Raw genomic sequence first — 22,756 nt, 5'->3', positions numbered from 1 at the left:
TTCAAATTCCGGGGGTCGGATTGGAGCGGGATTAGCGCCTGGATACCCCCGCTATTCAGGGGTTTTAGCGGCGATGAACTACATCGTTTCAGGGAAAAGAGAAGGGAAGAGATATTCTTGGCTTTCATTAAAGTCATGATGATGATGGAAAAAAGAGACAAACGCTCGTATCATTCATATTTTGAACCAAAATTATACACGCCTGCTTTTGAGACGGTCATATGTACTAAAAGCTAAATTTGTCCAAAGAGATCAATCATCTCTAAATATCTCCAAAACTCCATCCGAATGCCAATAGGCATAAATAAGTCATATGCAAAAATATCCAAAAACACGCAGATAGATAGTCCTTCTTAGACTTATCTTACACGGTAAACATCAATGTCATCATCGTCGTCTTCACTATAATCATCATCCTCTGGTGGAGGACGGTTCTTAGCCTTCCTGCGGAAGCTGAGAAGTCTCTTGAACCCAGTTGGTTCTGGAGCTTCTGCGGCTCCAGCCTGAGCCATCTGTGGATCCTGCTCGGGAACAGCTCCCGCTTCATTCTCGTTCTCGTTCTCGTAGTCATAGAAGAGCTTTGGTACCAAAAGTCTGTATGGCTTGGTGATACCGGCAGGGTCCTTGGGGTTGATCTCGACGTTAAGGGTGATGTCCAGTCCACCCTCGAGATCAACAGTGTACTTGTCTGCCTGCTTCTTCTGCTTTGTTGATAGGCCGGTGGGTGTCCTGTAGAAGTCTCCAGGACGAGGCATAGGCTGCATAGGGCCCACAGCCTCTCGCGAGTGTGACATGGCTCGCGATCCAACAGTTTGGGCTCGCTGAAGTGGCCGGGCTGCCATAAAGTATGAGTCGTCACCCTCAGTGTACTCATCGTAGGCGGCACCACCTCTCATGCCTGAGGGGCCGGGACCTCCGCGTTGAGGGGACAGAGGCTCCTCATAGTAGTCTGGATCATCATAATAAGGGTCTTGGTCTTCCCACCTGTCATTCATGTCACCTTCGTCAGCAGCACGACGCTGACTAGGTCGTCGAATGAAACCAAAGAATCCCGACTTTTTGCCCTCAGGAGCTTGGTCGACAGACATGGATCGCTGAAGCTTGGCTGGAGGACGCTCGGAACTTGTCGAGTTGCGTCGCGACAAGCTGCGGAACAAACCACCGCCACCTCGGGTGACTGGGGGTCGGGATCCTCCGCGGACAGTCTCTCTGTTAAAGTCAGGGCGGGCATCGGAAGATGTAGACTTGCTCCTGGAGAGTGACAACCTTCGGAGAAGGCCACCCTTAGGAGCAGAGCTTTCTCCACCAGAAGATCCAGGAGGTGTAGGTGGTGGTGTACTACCTGGTTGCCACTCACGGATGGCGCACCAGTTTCGGTGAGGAAGAAGGTGCTTGTTGTTTCTTGGCTTGCCATCAACTCCCTGCTGGAAGAGAGGAATCATGTCTTCATCGGTCTGCTTGTCGAAGTGGTGGACCTTGTTTCTCTTGTTCAGCACATCAGCCAGCATGTCGGGGGGTGGTGTGTTAGCGATGGCTGATGAGATAATGTTGGGCATGTATCGCGGGTCCTTGTGCTTAGCAAGTCCAAGCTTGGGGTTGGAGTAAAACTGTCCAACAGCGGCGAGATGAACGTCACCACTGAGAATGGTGACTCGAAGAGACTTGTCGATAGCAAGATCTTGCAAGTCTTCGATCACGACAGATCGCTCCTGCTTGTGGCTCTTGGCAGTCCAGTGGTCATTAAGATCATCCAAGACTTCGACACCACCATCGATGTTGTTGAGGGCCTTGCCCAAGACACCGGTGCGTCCAAGCGCCTTGACGGGGTCCATGAGTCTGGAGGTCAAACTAAAACAAGTCAGTCGTATACTTATCAATGTCGTTGGAAATCACTTACATATTCTCCAACCAGACCAATCTGGGATAAGCAATAGGAATACCTAATAGCACCATCAGATGCTCAACCTGACCACGGCGGACCTCAGCGTAGAGACGGTTCATGATCTTCTCCCATGACTTATCAGAGACAACATCATGCTCCGTCCTTTCTGTGCGGCAATCAACAGCAAGGAGTCCGACCTTGGAGCCAACAGACAAGAACAGACTACGGCCAAGCTCGTTGATGTATGGGCCAGGCTCGTTGCCAAGAATCCAACTTGGTTCAGTGTTTTCCAGCTCAGTCATAATAGACTGGTGCTGGAAGAGCATGTAGTACTTGTGCGCGACAGCACCCAAACCGCTCATGATTGGGGACTTCATGTCGTGGTGAGGATATGATCCATATCCGTCAAAGATATCATGGTCATCCCACATGTTTACCATGGGAATTTGTGAGTTGGCGAGACCAAACAGACCTTGAGAGAACCACATGCAGTACCTCTCCAGATAGAAAGTTTCCAGCTCGTCTTGCATCTCAGGCGTGAGAGCAGCAGTGTGCTTTTGGATAGGGTTGCGAATGTTGAGCCACTCCTTGAAAAGGCTGCATTCCTTCGACACGCAGTCGTTGTAGATCTGGTCACCACCTCCAATCATAAGATGGAAAGGTCGAGATTGGTGGTTGTTCAACACATCGCGCCACATGGGGTCAGGTCCGCTCAGCTCATCAGGCTTCACGCTCGCGCTGAAACCGTTACAGCTGTGGAACATCATGTTCATCGTCTCGCCCTTGGCAGGAACCCAGAAGCCTGTGGCGGGGCCACGGTTGATACGGTAGGCAATGCGCTGTTGGTTCTCGCGCAGCTCGACCTCGATGTTGAAACGCCAGAAAGTACATCCACGCTCAGTATGGAGTCTGAAGCCTCTGATGTCCTTGTACTTCTGGACCTTTTCGCCATCAGCGCCTGCCCGCTTTCTGCGGTTAGCAAATGAGCCGGGCAGATCAGCTGGACCATCAGGACCAGGAAGCTCAAGCGGGGTGATGGTTTGCTCGAAGAGTCCTGTATCAGTCTCATCGCGAGAAAGATCCTTTGCCTCCTCCAAATGATCCACGGGGCGGACGTAGAGGGTTTCTCCTCTGCGGCCCACTTTGGGATGGCCGGCAATGGGATCGACGTACTCAGGAGACAGATCTCCCTTGATGCTGTGAGGAGGTGCTGGCAGCAAGTCGAGACTTTGAACAAAGAGTCGCAACGTGGGTGCGATATCATATGAAGAGTCAGAATCTTGAGTGACAATCATGATACTGCCACGCCACATTTCTCGCTCAGCCAGATTACCAGCTCTGTTGGGAACCTTCTCACGCTTGATTCCGCAATATCTCAAAAGGGGACCACACTTCATGAAAAGCGCAGGCTTGAAGCGAGTAGGGGTCTGCTCATCATACTCGCCATCGAAAGCCTCTGCGTTCCGCGGCTCAGAGAAGCTCTTCCTCTTGTCCTGCTCCCACCAAGCCTGGTGTGCGGCTGGCTCAGCAATGGGACCATCTTGTATATCCAGGTATGTCCCAGACAAGGTACCAACAGTTCCCTTCCTCCACTCGTCTAGCCATGTAGGTGGTAGGTAAAGACCGTCACCGGGGACCATATCTTCTGGTTGCTTGAATACCATTCGGGAAATGTGGTGTCCCTCAGAGCTTTCCGAGGAAAAGCTGTCTGCCCGGTTGGCTTTCCTGAGGACAGCCGCCTGGTTCTGAGCATGAGTCCCGTCGTCGTCCTTTCTGCCAAGAAGCCTGGTACCAATGGACTTCGTGCGTTGGGGCGGCGGGATAAACTCATCCTCGTCGGCATACTGAACCCTAGGGGCAGGGTCAGTAACGCGCCTCTTGATACCTTGGTTATCACCAGGCATAGGCATCTCCTGATGAGTCGGTATATATTCATGGGCTCCTGTGATCTGTGGAGGGTTAGGAGGAAGCTCCTTCTCCCTAGTGAAACGGTCATTAAGTTCTTGAGTAATCTGTTGGGTGTTTTGTCGGGTAGGAAGTTCTTGGGGAATCTGTCGGGCGGGAAGTAGGTCATCTTGGTCGTCATAGTAATAATCATCATCAAACTGGTGGCAGTATTTTGAAATGGGAGGTCCAGCAGGAGCGCGCCTTTCGGATACCACTCTGCGAGGATAGTTAAGATCAGGTGGAGGTGGTTTCCTGAGCTTGTTGCTGCCACTTCTAGTCAGAGAGAATCCTCCGCTTTGCGCAGGTGGCTGGACGGGCTGAGTCTGTGGCATTGACATTGGCATTGGCATCGGTGCTGGTGCTGGTGCTGGTGCTGGCGCAGGTTGTTCAGGAAGCTGTGCGTTATCTCGAGTCGCTCGTTCGCGGAAACTCAGGTTGCGCTGAGGAATACCAGAGTCTTGCTCAACAGTTCTAGGAACGGCAGATTGAGGATCAATGCGCCTGGGCGCAGGCTCAACTTCTGCTGGCTGTCGCAGTGCGCCTGATCCAAACGTCATGTCATCTGCTGGCCGTTGCGCAACAGAGCTGCGACGACGATGCGAGTGGCCTCTTTGTACAGTGACTTGAGGAGGTAGCTCCTGGTACACAAACGGAGAAGCAGTCTCTTCTCTAGGCGCATTCTGTGGTGGAATGTCTTGGTAGGTGTCTTGTGGAACATCGCGCTGTGTATCTCTTTGGGTATCTCTTGGTGCTTCCCTGGAGTAGTTTTGGGAAACATCTCTGTGCGCCGAAGGCTGTCCGGCTGAAAAGAAGGCTCCGCCGCCTGATGGACGCCTTTCGCTATATGTTACGGAGGGTTTTCGCTCATGCGACTGTTGCACTTGCGGGCCGCTTGCGGGTTGCTTTCCAGCCTGCTTGGCCTGTCTTGCTCTGGCGCGTTTTTCGGCGGCTTCGACTCGGGCGCGTTTTTCCTCCTTGGTCATACTATCGAGCGTCAACTCTAGCCTTTGGAGGGGTGATCGGTCGTCTGCGTACGCTTTTTGACGTTTTGATGACCCGCCTGTTGTTCTCCTAGGCAATTGATCGTATGCGCTGGCGCTCGAGCCTCGTCTTGAGAAATCATCTTGGCCTTGGTCATATCTTTGACCTCCGGTCCTTTGTGAGGAGCGTTGGTACTGGTCGTCTTCCATATCGTCGTCTTGTGGGTTAGGATCGTAAGAAGCAGATGCGTTGGGAGCGGTGTGGGTATTAGAAGGACCGCCGTTACCGTATGGATGACGATAGTTCACAGGAGGACCACGAGGAGCCTCTTGAGCAGGTGACAATGGCTCGTCGTAGGCTTGTTGCTGTCGACTGTTGTAGCGCGGTTTGGAAGACTCTCCAGTAGAGATGTCTCGGCGGTATGAAGATGGTCTAGGAGCTAGACCTTGAGGAGCGAAACCAGGAGTGGTAGGAGAATCATAAGGACTAAAGGTAGATTCAGAAAGAGCATCAGTGCCTTGAGTTTGTGAAGAAACACGATTCGATTTGCGAACTGGGGCAATGTCGAGCGAAGATCTACGGTCAGCATTATAGGTATAGTTGTCCGACTCAGACCTGCGGCGGTTAGAGCCCTGGACGACCTTTGGTCCGGGCAACTGGCCCCAGTATGGCGTAGACATTTGATCTGAGGCTGACTGCAACGAGCGGTGTGATTGGGCCAACACGTTGGAGGCGGAAAAAAAATATGACAAGCAAAAAAAAGACGATGGATTTCAGGCGTTGAATCGCACGTTTGGAGGCGGGTAAAAAAGATAAAAGTGAGACCTTGCTTGACCTTGTTCAGGCTTGGAAGCGAACCGAACGAAGCTTGGGAACCGATTAGGCGCTAGTTAGCCGTCCCAGCCCAGCCTAGAAGATGGAGATCCAGTCCGTAGCGTAGTCTAGCGGGTCCTTTTACTCCTGCGAGTTGCCGGACTAGTCTAATGCTGTGCAGAATTGGAGCTGAAGAGTAAAGAGTTTTTCTTGCGGTCTGCAGGGACCAGAGAGAAAAAGGTTGAGGAAATGACGAGGTTTCATTCATGGGCAGATACGAACGATAACGTAGGCAGGTTAAGCTATGAACTGGCATCATCTATCTGCCTTGGCTGCGGCAGTACAGGGATCATGAGCCTCTAAACTCGTTAAAGAGTTATTTACATCCTTGAAGCTAAGCTTTTCCCCCATGCTCATCTTGGATTCCCAGCCTCGACGTTATCACAAATTGGTCGTTCAGAGAGCAAGCTTCGGGGTTGATATCTCCCCTTAATACACTTTGCACCGAGTAAAGTCACATCAGAAAAGTGATATAGGGGTAATTGAAGCAACTAGCAAGGATATAAAACTTGATATATCTTGCTGATTACAGTTTTCACCTCGTCGAGTTGAGGCTGGGGGATGGCTGGGGGCGGGGTGTCACTGTCTCATCCTTGAAGCTCTTCCGAAGACAAAGACCCAAAAAGGGCGGGTGGCTGGCAACGGGAGACATGGGACGGATCCGGAGAAGCAAGACACAAACGGGAGGCTGAAGACGGATTGACTTTCAAGATATTGTTTTATTTGTTGGTCATTTTGTTGATGCTTTTTGAACTTGATACAATTGCTTCAGTAGGGACAATTGTTGTTTAATTGATTACACCAATTAAAGTTGATCATAATTAGATCGGTAGCTCCCGAACAAGTCTGGTCCCTTAATACGTTGAAACACATCAGAGGCCGTTGGCGTGCGGGTGGACGGGATGGCCCGATTAAACTTTGTATTGCTGTAAGCTGTATCTGTAGCCTCAACTCGTATATACAGATCAAGACATTTCAATGCTCCTTTTGCAATCTCAGCCCCTTCTATGGTCTGTACTTCCTCATCTGGTAAACCGCCAAGTCCTGCATGTTATTATCGAGTACCTACCTGGGTATAGTAGCACAAGCTAACTAATCCTCGCAATGCCCAACCTCTCTCGATCAAAGCCACGCGGCAGTTGACTACTGCATGTAGTTACCCGTTTCCAACAATTGATTGATGGAAATCGCGATTGCTTCTGCAAGGTACCTCGTGGATTTCTCGTATTCTCCGGTCTTTGTCTCTCGAGTGTTTCATTGTAATGTTGGTGTTATCCTAGTGAGCTCGGTGGTTGGTTGTGTTTTAGTGTTTGCGATGCTTGGCTGCACTGTTGCGTTACCAAAATTAGTCTGCCAGTGATTTCTTAGAAATGCGATAGGCTTTCCGGATGATGACTGATTTGCCGAGTATGAGAGTGCAGTAAGCAGCCACGTTCTTGGGTCTTGGGCTGGAGCTTAAGGCTTACGCCTTTTGACTTTTCTGATATTGACAAGAGGAAACAACAGATGCGGTATGCTAGGTGTTGAGTAAAAGAAGCGAATTGGTCGGGACTATCGTGTTCGGCTAGAATAGCCAAATGAGCTTCCCATGCTATATGACCTGATCTTGACCTGACGTGTCCTTCATACTACCATGTGTCAATTATGCTCAAGTCATTCAAGAGGAAGTGAGCAGTTTTGAACATCACTTTCGAGATCGCGTACAGACAGGCTCGAACCACTAATACATTGCGACTCGATGATCAGGGGGCCATCTCTTCTACAGTAGGGTAAGTTCTCAACCGACAGAGCAGAGTAACCCCTGTCATTTGGATATCATATTCCGAATTCGCTGCTCACCCAACAACGGCGAATCACCGCCTAAAGCTGATTGGCTTCCGTAGCTCAGTTGGTTAGAGCGTCGTACTAATACTTCATTCCGAGTATCCGGTAATGCGAAGGTCTCAGGTTCAAGCCCTGGCGGGAGCAAAGTCTCTCAGTGCCCATTAGCTTTCTTTTTGTTGATTTTAACAATTCTAGTATGATCTTTTTGGCGGTCGTTATGATACGGGTTTGAGTTGTTACTTACAGCATGTCCAGAGATCATCGAAAAGGTGGGTCTGATCTGGATGATCAGATAAGATTAGTGAAACCAATGCACATCAGGACCACCTCAATGTACGTAATCTCGTCCAAGACCCTCAATGAATGTGACTTCCCCTCACTGAAGTTGCACATTAATTTCTCTGTAGTCTCCTCATCAGCCGATTCAGCGTCTAGTACACGGAAAGTACCTCAACCGTGACAACCTCTCTGTTGATCCAGACCCCATACTCATATGAGCTTCAAGACGAACCAAAGTGTTCTATTAAAACTGATGAATCTCTTACTCAAATTTGGTATGCAACACGTAAACTTGTCTAATCTGCACATCATAACAGAAGACGAGGCTTGTGGACGCCATCAGGCCATGCTTTGGTTCTATGGGTCATTCTATTCGTGAGTGGACTGTCTAGTGGGTAGTAGAAAAAAAGGCCTCCTAAGTCTTAGGATATAAAAATAAGTAATCTAAGAACTATAGTCTAAGAAGCATAAAGTGACCTACTAATTTCGTCTCTTATGCTCCCAGCGGTCACTTTTTCTGATACCTGGGGCTTACCCTGCAGGGTTCCTTTTGAACATCCAAAATATTAATACAAGAACAAGAAGTCAGTATGTTCTCATATTGTTCTATTATACCTACGCTCTTTATGACAAAGATCCTATGGGTTTGTTATCGTGGGTCTGCTTGTTCAAAGTATGGTGGGAGAGCAAAATTATTGCTTGATGGATCATATTTAACTAATACGTTTATCGCTGAAGCTATAGCTCTAGCTATTTCCTTCAAATTCCAATAACAACCTAAACTCCAGAACCCACTTCTCTATATAAACCATCCGGTTAAGAAACAAGGAAACAAAACCCTCACGCACCCATGACTATCACTTGAGGTCCCACTATCTTCCCGGAGACCTCCTATGGTATGGCCCCATACTATTGTACCGACTGCAACCATTGTTGCATTATCTGCCATGTTTGTTGACCCCGGGTGGTAAACGAAACCCACATCCAAATCGTTGCAAGTGCCATAATGGTCATGACAGTTTTCTCTGGCACACAGTTGCGGTCCCGGAGCTTCTGGATGTAGACTGGAAGGCTGGTGTATGCTTTATTCTCATCCCCTTCAAGCTTGAATCCCTCGTAGAATACCACAGAGGGCTTCATTATTGTGTACGAGGTGACGCCCTTGATGTTCATTGTTTTTGGGAGAGGTTTGTGACGAACCATCGTCGGCGTCACTGTGATCTTGACTCTGGGAGCAGACTTGACTTGTCTAATATGGGGTCTGGGCTTGCCAGACACCCCGAGAACCATCATTTGGTATTGCCTGGCTTTCTCCACCGAGGCTTCGTGTGCCTTGGCTGCATCCAATGAAGCTTCGTATGCTTCCTGAGAGTTGTTGATGAGTTCTGTCGAGAAGGGCTCTCCGGGAATATTCCAGTCTATTGAGATGATGGCTGGTGACATGCGCATGCACACGCTGATCCAACCAGCGTGTGCAAACAGATCATGCAGTGACTGGTATAGTTCCGTTTTCGGCATGGGTTTGGAGACTGCAGTTTCTTCCACATAGTCGTAGAAAGGGAGTAGCATTGCCAAACTCTGCCAGCATAGCTTGTCAACCTCCTGCCAAAAGAGAGGGGGCTCTCCATTGTTCTTCCGGAGCCAAGCTCTCGAGGTGTGTGAGAGAACAGCGCTGCGTTCGAATCCTGAGTCAATGTCAGCATGATGCTCAACGTATATTATGCTGATTTACATACCTTCTGCATTGATGAGCTCGGTATCGGAGTTCTGAAGTGTCTTACAAAGCTTCGGATCGGCTCCAAATAGCAGCGGCGAGAATATGCTCTTGTCAATGATTCTGAAGAGGATGGCAACAATTAGGTTGACTCTCTCGTCCCCGTTCCGAAGAACCTTTTCCCAGTGCCCCGAGCGGGCATCCGGATGAGCCACGAGCTCAACATGTTTGATAAACTCCTCCGGGTACTGTTTCAACCAAGGAGACCTCCGAGTCGCCCCAGCGCTGCCCCCAGGAAGGAACGCCATCTGGGCGATGACATAAACTTCGACATTAAGTTTGTTAAGGAAAACCTCGTACTGTTCGTCGGCAAAGTCTTGATTGAGTTGTTTGAAGTTGAGGCCACGACGGCTGGGCTGGAAAGACCGTAATTTATTCATTGTGGTGTGAGAAGTAAAGCACGGAAAAGCAAGTGCGCCGTATCAAACCAGGGGTTTCATAAAAAGTAGCTGAGCCAGCAGATCCAATGTGTAAGAAAATAAAACAATAAACAAAAGGACTGGGTATAAACGAAAGACGGAAAACAGAGAATGGAACAAGAGTTGGTGTTGGGTATTTATCGGAAAGAGGATGACCTGAAAGAGGATGAACTGGATCCTCCAGGAAGGGCAGCAAAGAAGGTGAAGCCAGAGCTGATGGTGAAGAGAGAATTGCTTCTGGTCTTGCCCTTGGAGGCATTGTCCTTTGTCTTGTGGGCATCCTTCTCAAAGGAAGAAGTGGCTCGAGTCTCGGGCTCCATGATGAATAGTTAAAGTGGTAGTAAAGCTGAGAAAGGTTCCGGTGTCTGTAACAAAGAGGTAGTTCAAGGTGGTGTGCCTGGGAGGAAAGCTTTCTTTGTCTCGACGGGAGATGGGCTTATTATAACTTGGTCTATATATGGAGAATATGGTACATTGGTTGGGTCGACATGAGGGTGGACGAAAAGTATCGGCATACCCACCCTGGTCAACCCACGGCTGATCGCGCAGGTCTCGGATGATGGCTCTTTGAATGAGGGGCTTAGAAGAGCTAGACTAGAGAATCGTGAGGGTGTGAGATGTGCTCGCATTCCAGTTAACCAGTGCCTGAAGCTCGTGCATGAGAAGCTAGTGTTGGGACTTTGATGATCATTGGGACAGAACCATGGTGTAGAAAACGTGACGAAGCGGGTGTGCACCAGTTGTCATTCAGTTTGTGGGACGAGTGATGTTTACAAAACAACCAATAGAGGCAAGTAAAGTTCACGTTAAATCCCGCCCCTGGTAGACTAAGCTTGGTCGTGAATGGTGAGTGGTGAGTGTGGGTGATGGATTGAGGCTTAATCGGAGGCTTGGGCACCTCATTTCAAGGGAGAAAGTGACGCAGCAAGTGCTCAAGTTGGCACAAGTTGGTCAGGAGGAAGCAGCTGACTGGATGAAAGGAATTACGTGAAACCGCCCTTTTACCGTTTGTACAAGTTGGGTTTGTGTCTTTCTTTCTTTGTCCCTTGATTTAGTCAAATTGTAATTGGGTGTTGGCTGTAGCTGTGCTGGCGCTTGAGGAATGTCTGTCTAGATCCCAACCTGCATGAGAAATGGTGTGAGGCATGAACGACTCAAGAAACGTAGAAGCATGTTAAACAGGTTGTAAGTGGAGTAAATGGGGGCCATGAAGTTGTAGTGAGTGATGACTTGGATAATTATGTACCTATTCATATGACAGCGCATGCAAATGAGCACAGCACAACATATCACCTTTGTATTGGTGAGCTTCAAAATTACGACCTGACCTGACGTGGGCTAACTCATAAGAAACAAAAAATAGCTGTACTCTATTGCACTAATACGTCCGAATCGAATCGGATATCCGCGTGACTGACAATACTGCGTCATATGCAGTTGAGTTGCATTGAATTCTGTCGTTAGTCTATCGAAGCCCGATTGACGCTAGTTGAAAGACAGTCAGGTTTGCAACTCTGTTTGTGGATATCTCCCATCTTCGCTTGTTGGCATTTGCGGATATCTGAGCCTGACCGAGTAAAAAGAAATCGGACGAAATTAAGAAGGAAAGCCCCTTGTGTTCCCTGTCTGTTCTTTTCCCCTTGTTTGGCAGATTTATCAAAGAATGGATAAAAAAGGGACTGGCTGAGCAATGATCCAAATCCCAGGCATATGGTTCGGATTAGGGACGGACAAAGAGGATCTTCCTTGGCACGTGAAGCTCATGTTGAAACCATAGAGTTTCAACTTTCAACTTCAACCTCAGTTGATATTTGTTACTGACCCTTGCTAAATTGATGCAAATACCTGGTCAATAAGGAGGCAAAGGAGAACCGCTTGTCTGAAACGTTTAGAGATAGTAACAGGTCTGATAGGAAAGAGATGATGCCTCATATTCTAGGCACAAACAAGGCATCTCATAGCATCAATAGCCCTCTTAGGAAGGAAGTAAATTGCTTTTACCAGTTTAGGTCACCACCCAGAATTTTTGACTTGCGCCTCGCGACACAAATCCTCTACGCACCTTCCGTGTCAAACGTCACTTCTAGACTTCTTTCCCTATTTTTGCTCAAATCTTCGCGACTCTTGCCTGGTGCAAAGTTGCCAACAATTTTTAACAAAAGGAAGGAATTGCTCGAACCGTCTTCCCTCCTCGCCCCACTTCTGCACCGCTCGCCTTTCCCTCCGCTATCAATCCTCTAAATCTGCCCCGCGATCTTTCATCCGCGAAACCCTTCATCTGCACCTCGCTCTCACGAGAAACACCAGACACCATGGCTGCCGTCGCAACAGAAGCCCCCAAGATGGATGAGCAGGTCGACCTCACCACCATCCCCGTCGACCCCGCTGGCAATGAAGAGTCTTCCGACGTCAAGGACGACAAGCCCGTCACTGTTTTCCACGACAAGGACAACTTCAACGTCAAGCACCCCCTCCAAAACAAGTGGACTCTCTGGTTCACTAAGCCCCCGAGCGGCAAGGTGCGAAATACCACACTCATACGCCAATTTTTTAGATACTAATATCGACTATAGGGCGATAACTGGAACGATCTCCTCAAGGAAGTTATCACCTTTGACTCTGTTGAAGAGTTTTGGGGCGTCTATGTGAGTCCAAAACTTGGTTTCTCCCAACAAAATCCTAACATCTTCAGAACAACGTTGCCCCCGTCTCCGAACTCTCTCTCAAGTCCGACTACCACCTTTTCAAGGAAGGTGTTCGCCCCGAGTGGGAGGACCCCCAGAACAAGCATGGTGGCAAGTGGTCTTACCAGTACAAGGACAAGCGCAACATCGACATCGACCGTCTCTGGCTCCAAGTTATGATGGGCGCTATTGGCGAGACTCTTGAGAACGAGGATGACGGCGAAGTCATGGGTGTTGTCGTCAACGTCCGCAAGGCCTTCTTCCGTATCGGTGTCTGGACTCGCACCATAGGAAAGGCGATTCCCGGCCGAGGTGATGGTGATGTTGCTGGTGGCAAGGGCCGTAGCGGAGAGAAGGGTAAGGATATTCTCCTGTCTATTGGACGTCGCTTCAAGGAGGTTCTTGAGCTGCCCGCTTCCGAGCAGGTTGAGTTCTCTGGTCACACCGACAGTGCTCACTCTGGAAGCACAAGAGCCAAGGCCAAGCACGTTGTTTAAGAGCGTGAGGCTAGTTATGCGAGGGCACGACGTTGATTTAGCACGATATCCGATAATGACCATTTCACGTTTCTGAACTTGACGCCGCTCACTCGGCGATTCGCAAAAGGTCGACGACTGGTTGATGATGAAGCGGCAGGGCAAGGTAGCTCGGCTTGAACCATGACAGGGATATTTCCGGAATGGCCACAGCTTATCCTTGATTTCATTTGGTTCAATATTATACCGGCGTTGCTTAGGACGGGCTGTTTCCCTAGTGGCATCCAAGTAAAAAGGTCAGCCACCAGAGGGAGGAGAAAAATAGATTTGTACTTTTATCAGCCAACCCTGATAGCTTCACACAAGTTTCTGATAGCTTAAAGCCGAATGCTATTAATTTGCAACATCTTTCCATGTATCATGGTATTATACAGTGATCACCCAATTACAGTCTTTTTTTCTCTTCTTTTTTAATTATCTTCTAGCTTTCGCCGCTGCTTATGTCGTCAGGAAAGATGGCCTTGACCAACTGTTTCTTGTTGATCTTGCCCATAGCATTTCGTGGGATTTGATCAACAAGCTTCATCACTTGCGGAATCTTGTAGTTTGCAAGACGCCCCTTGAGAGCTCGGCGCATATCGAGCGCAGACCACTTCTTAACAATGTCCGTATCTAGAACCAGTACAGCGCCGACCTTGTGGCCCCATTGTCCGCTGGGCACAGCCACGACGGCTGCCTCAGAGACTTGAGGCAAGGACAAGAGTTCGCGCTCGACCTCTAGAGCGCTCACCTTTTCGCCGCCTGTCTTGATGATATCGGCGGATTTGCGGCCTTGGATGAAGTAAAGGGGACCATGGGTCCAGGATTGGGCTGCATTGGCCGAGGGGACTGGTCGACGGACTGCAACGTCGCCCGTCTTGAACCACTTCCCCTTACCGTCTTCACCTTCGACGAATTCGCTCGCCGTCGCTGACGGGTTACGCCAATACTCGCGGAAGATGGTCGGTCCACGAAGTTGGATTTCTCCAGAGCGCTCGCGACCCTGCGCATCAACCTCTTCTCCCTCTTTGATAACCTCATTAGTGTCGACATCGACCAGACGGGCTTCGACAGATGGCAATGGCCAGCCAACGCTGGCGTCTACACGATCGGAGAAATCAAGTCCACAGCTCAGTGCCATACCAACCTCGGTCATGCCATAACGCTCGAGGAGGACGTTGCCGTGGCTGAGATCCTTCCAAGCAGTTTTGACAGGGGTTGGGAGAGCAGCAGATCCGGAGATCGAAAGGCGCATGTTCTCCGGAGAAATGGCCTTGCGAGAAGCTTCTTGCATATCAGGAGGGAGACTCTTGTGAGATGATAGAAGCTTGCTGTACACGGTGGGTACGACTGTGAAAAAGGTGATTTTCTCTTTTGGCGTTGATGCCTCGTTGGATAGGAAGGGTAATGAGAAGCGTTTCCAGACGGCATCGGCGTTGAAGGGGAACATGAACTCAATTACCGAGCCGGCGAGGAGAGGCGTGAGAATGGCATTCACCGTGCCGTGGATGTGATGAAGTGGAAGAACATGGAGGAGATGATCAGAGGGTGAGTAATTCCATGCTTCAGTAAGAGAGCGAGACTGGGCTGTCAAGACAGCTTGTGGCAGTAGGACTCCTTTCTAAGAGTAGCTTCAGCATATACAACGCATTATGACTACGTCGAGTATTGACTTACTGGTTTGTTGGTTGTGCCTGAAGTATATAGCATCATACCAGCTTCACCAGGATCGGCATCACCTAGCTCGACCTTTTCATGATTACCCCCACCTTGATGCTTTTGAAGCTCGAGATGCGATGGTTTGGTGTTTAGCTCCGTTGCAAGAACTTCTTTAGCTTTTGATGCGAATTTTGGAGAAGAGACCAGCAATGAAGCTTCGCTCTGGTTAAGGATATATTGTAGTTCTGGCGCAGGAAATGCAGGAGATAGAGGCACAGCGATGGAACGCGCAGCCATTGCGGCCAGGAGCGTCACTATATAAGAACATCTATCAATATTGCTATCGCAAACGTAGGGTCACACACACGTCATGAGCTCACCTACGTAGTCATAGCTATTCTCAACAAGGAAAGCAATACGCTCCCCATTGAGATCTTGCCGACCAGAAGCTTCAGAAATGCGATCCCTTGCACGACTCACATCACCCAGAAGCTCTCCATACTTGAAGGTTCGACCGGAGATAGAGTGGACGACGGCTTTGGAGTCGGGGTCATGTTTAGAAACCGCTTCGAAGAGCGGTAAACGCGGAAGCGTGGAGAGCATTCTAGGACGGAGGCTGATAAAGGTAGCAGTAGCATGGCGCCGACGGAGGAGGAACGACATGATTGAATGAATGGACCGGGGGTGTTCGACGAACAAGGATGCGAGAGGAAAAAGACCAATCTGAAGCTCTCGAGGTAACGCAAGAGGTTCGTTGCTGGGATGCTACGACAGGTTCACCGGCTCATTTGCCGAAGGGGAAACCAAAGAGGTGGGAAGCAAAAAGAGGGGATTGATGATCCGCAATTGAACATGTGAAGTCGTTCCAGATTTGGTGATGGAGTTGAAGCTTTAGAAAGCTCTAATTTGGTAGTCTAGTGGGTAACAGAAAGGATGACCACCCAAGGCTTAGGGTACAAAAACAAACAGCCCAAGAGTACGGCTTGAGCGGTACAGGCCGCCTTTCTAATTTTGTCTCTTATGCTCCCAGTAACCGACTTTTCTTCCACCCTAAGGAGTGGATTCTTTACTTTTTCCGTTGACGTCGAAGCTTCGGTTCACGGTCCCCGGGGGCAGACGATGAGTTTCCCCGGTAGGTACGTACCCTTTTAGAAGCCGCGTCGAACACTGGTCAGCACATTTTCTCCAAAGTCAACAAAAGAAACAGTCGAGACTTGAAGCCAATGAGGCAAGGTTACTGTGTAGCTCTCTCCTTTGTTTTTGCAGGATGAGACCGGCTCTCCTTCCGGCAGCTAGCCATGCGTCCGCGTAGTCTGGAGGCTTGAGGAACCGTTCGACTGCAATGCAACACACACAGAAACATGTTTACTATGGGTTGGAAGTTGGTACATGTACCAGTTCAACTTGTTGAGATGTATGTTTAGATACAGGTCAAGTTGAGCAAGACTTTGTCTCTTCTGCTGTCTAACCTCTTGGCTTGATTAAGGACAACTCAGGCGCACAAATAAGAAAAAGACTGAAAAGAAAAAGGAAAAAAGAGAAACAAGGTCAACAAAACGAAACGAATACGTGGGTGGGTTATATGCCATGCTATGCTATGCCATGCCATGCAGTCTTGACGGTACATGACTGTACGTATGTATGTACATGTTATCCTAGAGACCGCCATCTTTCTCACGCCAGATCCCGCCTGCTTGGGCCGGTACCTACAGAAAAAGAGGGCTCCAGCTATTTACTCCTAAAACTCCACTGGGTCTACTAAATGGAGGCCCGGCTGCTGTCAAGACTGCAGCTGGAGGGGTATAGAACCAGTATGATATTAGAGGCAGTTGGTTAGGCTTGCTCGCGTATCCATCTGAATGACGGTGTCTATAACTATCAAAACATAGACGGTGTAACTGTATTTGTTGTACAGACAGACTCTCAGGGTTTCTTAGAACAACACAAAATTCTTTTTTACCCAAAAACACAACAACCCTTGTTCCTGGCTTCACCGCTCTCCAAAGCTGCATGGGCGGTCAGGGCCATCCGACGCCCGACCCAGCCGTCTGGACTGAGACGCAGATTGGCGGCTGATCATTTGCTAAAACGAGAGCCCACCCTTTTCAGGGGGTGGTTTTTGGGTTTCTCAGATGTAGGGATGTTTTTCGATGTGATGGGTCGAAAGGTTTGTCCGCCACTTTGGCTGTTGGAAAGACGGTAAATGGAGGGGAGGGGGGTCTCATATCCCCGCGCTTCCAAGTCGATACTGTATTAGATACTATACAGTAATGGAAGCTTGCGACGAACATCTGCAGAAGGATGGATAGGAGAGAGAGGAAGAGTTCAGCTGAACTATAGCTACATCTAGAGTGTATGTATTAGTGTGTAGGTATGTAGGTATGTAGGTCATGTACAGTACTGTATCTGTCGGTATGTGTTATGTGGCTGGTTTTTTTGTCTTTGCTTCTTGCTTCGTCTTCACTTTTCCCTCACCGACTTGATACCAAAACGGAGAACGGGCTCCTGAGTTGTCAATTGGCAAGCAAATCAGTCACTCACAGAGTCACAGTCACTGAAAGTGAACGTGTTCCGCCACTTCACTTGACTTTACTTCAAGCCTTGCTTTCCTATAATAGATAACTAGTTAGTAGAATACTATCCATACACCTCAACCCAAGACTTTTATATTAAACCGCCTTGGTACCTCTAACCCCATTCTCTTTTCGACTTTCAACTTTCACTTTTCTCTCTTCCCCTATAGTCCATTACTCCTTTTTGGTCTATAGAACAGTGCGACATTGAAGGACACCGACAAGACAAAGCTTAAAAAGTCGGAAACTCTCTCCAACACAAAAACCAAAAAAACCTGCCTCACTCGCATTCTCTGCCACCAAAAGCAAAACGCCCTGTCGATCCATTACCGCTCCACTTTGGGGGAACAGTTCTAGGACCAAAAAAAGAAATATCAACTTGATCGCCCGCGAATTTCGAGTTTCACTCAATTCGCTTTTATAAAACCGGGACGACTTTGCGCATATCGCTCTTTGTCGACTTTTTCTAAAGATTCTCACAAGTCGACAATTGTGCGTTGCAACTTTTGTCGCAGAAACGCACTCTTTTTCTTTCAGAACCGCCCGACCTCATGTTTCGACGATACGCGCTCGGCTTCTCGAGCGTCGGACGACAGCTCTCAACCATGAGCTCTTCTAGCACTCCCGTTGAGGATATGATTCGCGCAAAGGTGAGAACAAGCGTTTTTGACTCAGTGTTTAAAAAAGAAAAAATATTAACAAATTACAGATCACTGCTGCTTTCAACCCGCAGACTCTAGAGATTTACAATGACTCTCACCTTCACTCTCACCACAAGGCCATGGAACACACTACTTCCAGCGAGACACACTTTCGGTAAGAACTGAACCCCCCCTATTGTAACGGATTCAAGCGAATTCGTGAAACTTGAACAAATTCCTCATTTGGAATTATCCGTGTAATATCATATCATGTCACAAAATCTCATCTCATCTCATCTAATCCTTCCCGCGTGACACTCTTTGTCATCCCTGATACACTCCCACCTTCTACATATGAGCATAAAATACTAACACATGTGACAGCGTGGTCATCACCTCAGACGCATTCAACTCCAAGATGCAGCCTGCTCGTCACCGCATGGTCTACGCCCTTCTCCGTGACGAGATGGCCCAGGAGAACGGCATCCACGCTCTCCAGCTGCGCACCATGACTCCCGAGGAGGAAACTCGTCAAAGGAAGAAGAAGGAAGCCGAAGCTGCCGCTCGCGCTGCTGAGACTGCTGAGCAGGAGTAGAAAAAGGGCAACCGACAAATTTAAGGAAGAAGGACAAAGAAAGAAAACGATGTCTTCTCACGAAGAAAAAAACAACAACTATAATGACCGCTAATGACAGGAATGACGACACATAAAATGGACAACAACCCGGGATTTTTTACTCTTCAGCAAAACCAAAATCACAAAAATATTGGGCTAGCAGAAAGGGAAACAAAGGCGTACCAAAACACAAAAAACACAAAAAAAAGATAGGATGATGATGGGCAGCGTGTGTCCACGGAGCGAGGGATTTGATCAAGATTGGGACCAGACAAAAAAAGAAAAATTGTACGATATATACCCCCCGCCCTCCCGTGGAAATGAGACGACCTACGACTTTGGCAGTAGAAGGCGGGGGGAATATTATCGTTTACGGAACGATCGAGAAGGGGGAGGGGGAAAAGGCGACTTGGAACCAGGGTCCTTTCACACAAAAACTCTCGATCTTCTGCCTCGTCGCCAATACTTGTCAGTCCTTTAATCAGGCCAGGTTGGTTTCTCTCGGTCGAACCCAGCTAGCTTAACCATAGATATGTTATGTTGCCCACGCACAATAGACAGTTCTTTCCGCTACCGATATTGGTTTATTCTTCTTGATGCTATGGATATAATGTCTTGTTCACGTCTATTGCTATGTAATCGTTTCAAGAGTTGAAAAGAATGCCTTCTTCTTGTAATACTAAACATACTGAGGGAAATGCTTACTTGCCTTTCCACCATTCTGGGTATCAGAATTCAACAAAAAAACACACAGATATACGGACGCCGGCTCGAATTTCCTAATCACTCCCTCCGATGACATATTACTTTTCGTGAGAACCGGAAATTTGCCCCCTTTCAACGTCTGCTTTCCGCCTGTCCACTACTGCTCCGAACACCTTTTTCTTTGGCGATTCGACTGACATACTTTTGCGCCAGTATTTCGCGAGTTTTTCCCGTCTCCTATCATCATCCATTGTTGACGTACCGCTAGCACTACTACCCGAACTAGCGCGGCTCTTCGAGGCAAGCTTCTCGAAATAATTGACCGGTCGAGGATCCCTCCCTCTTGGTACTGGTACTGGGTCTGGTATTGATGATGGTGGCACTGATGCTCCTGGGATTTTATTTCTCCTCCTTCGTACTGGGTCTGGTATTGATGATGGCGGTGGCATTGATCCTCCGGGGATTTTGGGCGAAGGTGGGGGAGGTGCTTGAGTGATGACATCTCGGGCCCATGAAGACTCAGGCTGCGCTGGCAATGTGGTCCCGCAAGCCTTAAATGACGAGGGTAGTGCTCGTTTTTTCGTTGGTCTCTGGTCGGGCGTTCGTTCTGGCCTTTGCTCCAGTCTCTGCTCCGGCCTTGTCTTTGACACTTTCTCTGGCCTCTGCTCTGGTCTTTTCTCTGGTGCTTTCCCTGGCTTTTGCTTTGATCTTTGCTCTGACCTCGGCGCTTCATCTGAATGCATCTCGTGCTCCTTCTCCTTTTCTACGGCTGCAGACAACTTCCTCGCAGAACCCGATACATGTGCTGACAGTACCTTAGAGAGGATCATATCCGTTTCACTCTCGAAAGACGCATCAGGCGGCGAGGCTTCTGGAGTTTTCTTATCCGGCCGCACCAGAACCGGACTCGCAATCTCTTCCTCTTCCTCTTCCTCTTCGCTTGACTCCTCCTCATCCTCTGAACTCGTATAGATCATGAGCTCGTCTCCGTCCTCATTTTCGAGCAACTTCCCGTTCGCTTCAAACTCATCAGGGTACATCCTCAGGATGTGGCTAAGATTGCCCCTGTGAACTAAATATTTGTTGAAAACCGGGGGGCCTCTCTGCTTGTTGAACCATTTGATGCCAACCCTGGCTTTTATGCGATGTTTCTGAGTCTGATCGTAGTACTCCTTATAGTACTGCGGGAAAACTCGGATTAGCTCGTCATACATGCAGTCTCGAAGTGTTTTTTTTGAACGAAGGTAGTTCAGATATATACATGCGTTGATGAAGTCGACCTTGGTGGCTGCTGCCACCCGGCCACCGTCACCACTCGCATACTCGGGGTAATGTTGCACAAATGTTTCAAACGGCTCACAAGGAGCTCCTGGGGCTATGAGTGGTAGAGCAGGTGAAGATGGTTGCATGGCCACCTCGTGGTTAACCAAAGGCTTGCGAGAATTTGTTGATGCGATTCGTTTTGGCGGGCCCATTGGTGTTGGCGTAGTTGGTTGCTGTACCCGTTGCTCCCGGACTTGTTCCTGAACCGGTTGTTGCCGAACTTGTTGTATGACCGGTTTATCCTGGTTTGCAGCAGTTTTGGTACCATTGACGGGTTTTGGTTTTATGGCAGACACCGGTCGACGGCTAGGAGTTTCTCCCACAACTTCTTGATCGGCGGTTGAGGGTATTATCACCTCCACTCGGTTCTGTCTCTCTTCCTCATCCTTGTCCTCGATAGACTCTCTGACAGGCTCCTGGGCCGTGGGCACTTTGTATGTACTGGGAATGCAAGACTCTGATGATGAGTTCGGCCTCGAACTATTGATTACCGGGGGCATTGTTGTGGCTTTAAGACGCTCTTTCTCGGGGTAATATTTCTTCTTTTTTTTGTCGGAGGCGTCAACGACGATAGGCTTAAAGCGAGGCCGGCTTGTGCCCCTTTCTACCCGTCGATTCGTATCCGGAGATGTTTTGCTTGGAACAACTGCATCCTGGCCTGATGTTTGTGTGGAATTGCTCGGCTGGGCGCATGGTGGTGTAGCCATTGGTTTGTTTGTAGAGAGCGGAGACGGCACGGCTCGGTTGGAACGAACCGCATTTTGGTTAATTGAGATATTGAGGAGAGGTTGGGCATCTGGGATTCTCGTTTCCATGTCATATTCGGATTCTGATGAAGGCGGGTTTTGGAACGTCGGTATTGGGTGTCGTTGTCGCAGTCGCAGGCCTGGCCCTCCAGCTGTCTTTGGAGTCTCGTGTACGATTGACGATTGAGTGATCGTATCAGTTGCTATCTTTTTAGAAGCCGCCTGCTTGGGCTGATCGCGTTCCGGACTCGGACTCCAAGGTATTGGTTTTTCAGGCGACGATCGAGGTGTTCTCTCTGAGTTGGACTTTGGAGTTGTCGCAATCCCATTTCGCATGCGCTTGTTGCTGGCTGGTAGGACAGGACTAGTAGCACTTCGTTTCTTCGATTGTGGAGTTTGATCTTTCGATTTTTTCTTCTGAGCGAGATGCGTTGCCTTGATTCCTTCCAAGATATGACCGGGGATGTGCGCCAGACCGTGAGGCTGGTTCTTTAGGTCTACTGCCCATGCATCTTGACCCTCCAGCAAACTTCTCTGATCAGAGGGAATGTTGGCAGCGCGGCGTCGGGACACAAGGGGGGGCGAAACTGAGGACATCGTCGTGAGACTGCCCTACACCTGCACCAGTCACGGTGAGCGTTACATGGGCTGTGGTGGTAGTGCTCGATGGCGGTGTTGTACGACGATGCGAAGAGATGGGTGGGGGGATCGCGGCGAGGATCGGGTTTGATGGTTTGCGAGGTGCATGCGCAGATGATTGTCGTGGAGATGCAAAGATAGTATGGTAGTGTTGAATTACGTAGTGAAGCGATGAATAATACAGCGAATATATTGAAACAAATGGTAGCGCGACGCGCCGGGTAATTTTGGGCCGCGCAGAAATTGGATCTGCGGGGTCTTTTTCTTCCTCTTGAAGGTGGCTCGTGCTCGATCAGCACCAAGTCATCGGTACTTTTGAGTTCTTATCACTGCGAGACCATGCATGTGCAAGCCTAACCTTTGCTTGTACCCTGTGAAACTTTACCTGCACTACAAATACTCAGCATAAAAGACGACAACGTTGTCAAGATATTATAGGATAGACATAACGAAATGTCTTGATTAAATAGTCTTTACTAGCACAAACCTCGATTGATAGTTTCAAGTTTAGTGATAATTATTTCCCCTCTAATAGTGAACGGGCACTGTTAGACACGCACAGGCCTACCTAAACCCCCTGTCGCCAACAGCTGTCCCGCTCCCGCTGTTTTGCAAGGGTCTGACGCCATCACGCATTCTCTACATCCATCTCGGATGCCCAAGGACTGTTCTCGAC

The 22,756-nt window shown here is 48.9% G+C and overlaps 6 protein-coding genes and 1 non-coding gene across 7 annotated transcripts; 3 read left to right on the top strand and 4 right to left on the bottom strand.

The window, feature by feature from the left end:
• Positions 1-298: 298 nt before the first annotated feature.
• Positions 299-5,593, bottom strand: EDB82DRAFT_114817 (uncharacterized protein). Its single transcript, XM_025732565.2, has 2 exons — positions 1,898-5,593; positions 299-1,848 (listed from the first exon to the last, which is right to left on the bottom strand). Exons 1-2 carry the CDS (start codon positions 5,488-5,490, stop codon positions 360-362), a joined length of 5,082 nt encoding a protein of 1,693 aa, XP_025587635.1. The 5' UTR covers positions 5,491-5,593; the 3' UTR covers positions 299-359.
• A 1,963-nt stretch (positions 5,594-7,556) lies between these two features.
• Positions 7,557-7,651, top strand: EDB82DRAFT_t36. The gene has a single exon. It is a non-coding gene; the product is annotated as a tRNA-Ile (tRNA).
• Positions 7,652-8,627: 976 nt separating this feature from the next.
• Positions 8,628-10,151, bottom strand: EDB82DRAFT_114794 (uncharacterized protein). The gene is made up of 2 exons (XM_065606981.1): positions 9,523-10,151; positions 8,628-9,471 (listed from the first exon to the last, which is right to left on the bottom strand). The coding sequence occupies exons 1-2, from the start codon at positions 9,938-9,940 to the stop codon at positions 8,696-8,698; spliced, it is 1,194 nt and encodes a 397-aa protein (XP_065465988.1). The 5' UTR covers positions 9,941-10,151; the 3' UTR covers positions 8,628-8,695.
• A 1,831-nt stretch (positions 10,152-11,982) lies between these two features.
• EDB82DRAFT_493316 (translation initiation factor eIF 4e-like domain-containing protein) lies at positions 11,983-13,559 on the top strand. Its single transcript, XM_025732587.2, has 3 exons — positions 11,983-12,498; positions 12,553-12,624; positions 12,672-13,559. The coding sequence occupies exons 1-3, from the start codon at positions 12,292-12,294 to the stop codon at positions 13,158-13,160; spliced, it is 768 nt and encodes a 255-aa protein (XP_025587637.1). The 5' UTR covers positions 11,983-12,291; the 3' UTR covers positions 13,161-13,559.
• Positions 13,560-13,620: 61 nt separating this feature from the next.
• On the bottom strand, positions 13,621-15,500 carry EDB82DRAFT_522281 (uncharacterized protein; the record flags this gene model as incomplete). The annotated part of the gene is made up of 3 exons (XM_025732599.2): positions 13,621-14,799; positions 14,856-15,151; positions 15,218-15,500. 3 exons carry the CDS (start codon positions 15,498-15,500, stop codon positions 13,621-13,623), a joined length of 1,758 nt encoding a protein of 585 aa, XP_025587638.2.
• A 2,515-nt stretch (positions 15,501-18,015) lies between these two features.
• Positions 18,016-18,646, top strand: EDB82DRAFT_522280 (bola domain protein; the record flags this gene model as incomplete). Its single annotated transcript, XM_025732610.2, has 3 exons — positions 18,016-18,060; positions 18,120-18,226; positions 18,436-18,646. 3 exons carry the CDS (start codon positions 18,016-18,018, stop codon positions 18,644-18,646), a joined length of 363 nt encoding a protein of 120 aa, XP_025587639.2.
• A 601-nt stretch (positions 18,647-19,247) lies between these two features.
• EDB82DRAFT_493310 (uncharacterized protein) lies at positions 19,248-22,358 on the bottom strand. The gene has a single exon (XM_025732621.2). It carries the CDS (start codon positions 22,036-22,038, stop codon positions 19,471-19,473), a length of 2,568 nt encoding a protein of 855 aa, XP_025587640.1. The 5' UTR covers positions 22,039-22,358; the 3' UTR covers positions 19,248-19,470.
• Positions 22,359-22,756: the final 398 nt, after the last annotated feature.

This window comes from Fusarium venenatum, assembly GCF_020744135.1.
Source record: "Fusarium venenatum strain MPI-CAGE-CH-0201 chromosome Unknown EDB82scaffold_1, whole genome shotgun sequence".
NCBI lineage: Eukaryota > Fungi > Ascomycota > Sordariomycetes > Hypocreales > Nectriaceae > Fusarium > Fusarium venenatum.
The sequence above is the reverse complement of the archived record's forward strand: the minus strand, read 5'-3'. Positions and strand labels throughout refer to the sequence as shown.

Bases quoted from the DNA above. Each gene is read 5' to 3' on its own strand.
- EDB82DRAFT_493316 (XM_025732587.2), top strand. From the start codon at position 12,292: ATGGCTGCCGTCGCAACAGAAGCCCCCAAGATGGATGAGCAGGTCGAC. The intron at 12,499-12,552 runs GTGCGAAATACC...TATCGACTATAG, and splicing joins CTAAGCCCCCGAGCGGCAAG to GGCGATAACTGGAACGATCT. The intron at 12,625-12,671 runs GTGAGTCCAAAA...TAACATCTTCAG, and splicing joins AAGAGTTTTGGGGCGTCTAT to AACAACGTTGCCCCCGTCTC.
- EDB82DRAFT_114817 (XM_025732565.2), bottom strand. From the start codon at position 5,490: ATGTCTACGCCATACTGGGGCCAGTTGCCCGGACCAAAGGTCGTCCAG. The intron at 1,849-1,897 runs GTAAGTGATTTC...GACTTGTTTTAG, and splicing joins TTGGTCTGGTTGGAGAATAT to TTTGACCTCCAGACTCATGG.
- EDB82DRAFT_114794 (XM_065606981.1), bottom strand. From the start codon at position 9,940: ATGAATAAATTACGGTCTTTCCAGCCCAGCCGTCGTGGCCTCAACTTC. The intron at 9,472-9,522 runs GTATGTAAATCA...ACATTGACTCAG, and splicing joins CGAGCTCATCAATGCAGAAG to GATTCGAACGCAGCGCTGTT.
- EDB82DRAFT_493310 (XM_025732621.2), bottom strand. From the start codon at position 22,038: ATGTCCTCAGTTTCGCCCCCCCTTGTGTCCCGACGCCGCGCTGCCAAC.